This window comes from Micropterus dolomieu, linkage group LG19 (assembly GCF_021292245.1).
Source record: "Micropterus dolomieu isolate WLL.071019.BEF.003 ecotype Adirondacks linkage group LG19, ASM2129224v1, whole genome shotgun sequence".
Lineage (NCBI taxonomy): Eukaryota > Metazoa > Chordata > Actinopteri > Centrarchiformes > Centrarchidae > Micropterus > Micropterus dolomieu.
Genome location: NC_060168.1, coordinates 34,657,504 through 34,659,667, shown reverse-complemented (window position 1 = coordinate 34,659,667; position 2,164 = coordinate 34,657,504). Strand labels below are relative to the sequence as shown.

At 43.7% G+C, this 2,164-nt stretch overlaps 1 protein-coding gene across 1 annotated transcript in view; it reads left to right on the top strand.

Moving 5' to 3' along the window:
• The window catches only part of LOC123957322 (calnexin-like), a 15,618-nt gene extending 13,694 nt beyond the window's left edge, over positions 1–1,924 (top strand). The window contains exon 8 of the mRNA XM_046030015.1: positions 1,796–1,924. Coding sequence (XP_045885971.1) covers positions 1,796–1,924 — 129 coding nt within the window. The remainder of the gene's footprint in view (positions 1–1,795) is intronic.
• Positions 1,925–2,164: the final 240 nt, after the last annotated feature.

The following is a 2,164-nucleotide window of genomic DNA, read 5'->3' as shown; positions in this document are numbered from 1 at the left end:
ATTATTACAGTCATTAAAAAGCAGAACAGCAGGACTTTATTACGTTACATTCAGTAGGAAGTTAGCCAGCGTCAGCTAACTAACATTAGGAACGATCCGCAGCCAACATGTTTCTGGATTTGTTTCAGGTTTTGGAGAGAGAATAAATCGTCCTTCTCCTTTCAGCCTCTCTGGGTAGCTGCTGTAAATATTACAAGATGCTGCAGGAACAGCGTTTGACCAGATCTGAGAAAAATACGGCAGCAGAGACCTCCTGTTGCATTAGAGTCGATGGAGCGCAGCCGTGAAAGTGTCGGCGCTCAGAGAGAGTTCTATACTGCGCTGTGATTGGCCAGCTGGGTATTTGGGGCGTGGCTTAGCAAAGGGTCAATTCAGAGGCAAATATTGTACTTCTTACATTTACATTTCCATTTACTCATTTGGCAGACGCTTTTATCCACAGCGACTTACATTTGAGGAAGAACATCCAAAGACCTAAAACGGAGAAGTTTGAAAACGCTGCTGAACCCGTTTTTTGTTTTGAAACTCCATTTTAGTGCGGACGGGCATAAACGGAGGACTTTAGAAATGATGACGCAGACGCTCATGTTTGGCTCTCTGATTACCGACAGACCACGATGCAGAAACACAATGCTGCTGACAGAGTTTTAGTTTATTTTTATTAAAATATTTTGTACCGTGCAGATAACACTTACAGCCTACACTTACTTCGTGACGACTCCCAGTCTGTTTTCCGCTGCAATTGTCGCTTTAACCTCCTGTGTTCCATTCAGTAACAGTCCTAGCTCGTTATTAGTCCAAGCAAAAAAACATCTTCGTCTGCATTACTTTATCCTTTCTCCAAATCTTCTGCAACTACGGAGATCAACTCTGATACGCAGCTAAAACACTGCTGTGGACACAGATCGGATTCGTTTTTAAACAACAACGCTTTAGTGTGGATGTGGCCTTACTAAAGGCTGCCATGAGCGTCTGTACCAGACGTGGAAGGACGTGACAAAGCGTAGCTATCCGACGCCCTGGGAATGAAGATAGGCTGATTATTTTTATGCTAATACATTTAAATGCAGCACTTTTACTTCCGAGTACTTCCTTCACCACTGATGCACACACACACAGTATTTCCATCATCACACACACCCTGATCAGCTCTGGCTCAGTGGAGATCAGTTTAACTCAACCAGAGATGATGGAATTTGCTGGTTCCAATGTAAATGTATTTTAAGTCCATCACTATGAATTATTTCAACTTCTGAGAAATCACATGTTTCAATTTTTCTGTATTTTTGGTGGATGACTCCAAGAACTACAAATCCCATGAGCCTTAGCTGCCGTTGCAAGTGTAAAAACAAAACCAATTGCCATAGTTACTGAATAAATCCCAAACTGATCCAAAATCAGAAGCTAATTTAAAGTGCTGAATGTCTCATCAGGTCTGTGATGCCACTAACGTTTGTGCTGATGATTCAACCGGGAGTTTCAGAAGAACCAAACCTTTTACCTCGGTGTACAGAAAAGATTCACTGTTCATATTAAACATTCAACACAATGGACTTCCTGTCAATCCTCACATTCAAAACACAACAGCTGTGTGTGTGTGTGTGTGTGTGTTGATTAATGGCCTTAAATCATGCTGAGAAATGGAAATCATCTGAGGACTGACGCTTCCCTCAGCTGCTGTGTGTGTTTTAGAATTTGTGTGTATTTGTGCATTAATTTGCTGCTTTGAGTGTTTTTGCACATTCCATCTGTGTGTGAGTGTGTCTATGTTTTTATGTGTGCGTGTTTCCTTTAGTTGACGTGTGTCACACTGCTGCAGTCAGCAGCTGAGGTGGCAGCTTCCCTCCGGAGAGACGAGCAGGGCATTAACATTTCCCGGGGCGCTGGTTCGATTCCCGCTGAGGTCACCTGTCTTAAGCACTGAAAGCGTTTCCTGCAGCTTGATCACAAGATCTATGTGAATGCGGTGCGGAAGATGTGTTTGTTGAGACGTTCGCTCGAGTTAAAATTTTTCAACTTGAGCGAGAAATTCACTTGACGCTGTGTTGCGAAAGCCCATCAGCGGTGAGATTGTCTGGACGTCACAGGCGGGTTCAGAGCGTTGTTTGGAGTGGACCAGGCAGAGCGGGGGAGTGAAACGCCGTCGGAGAGCTGCTAAACTACG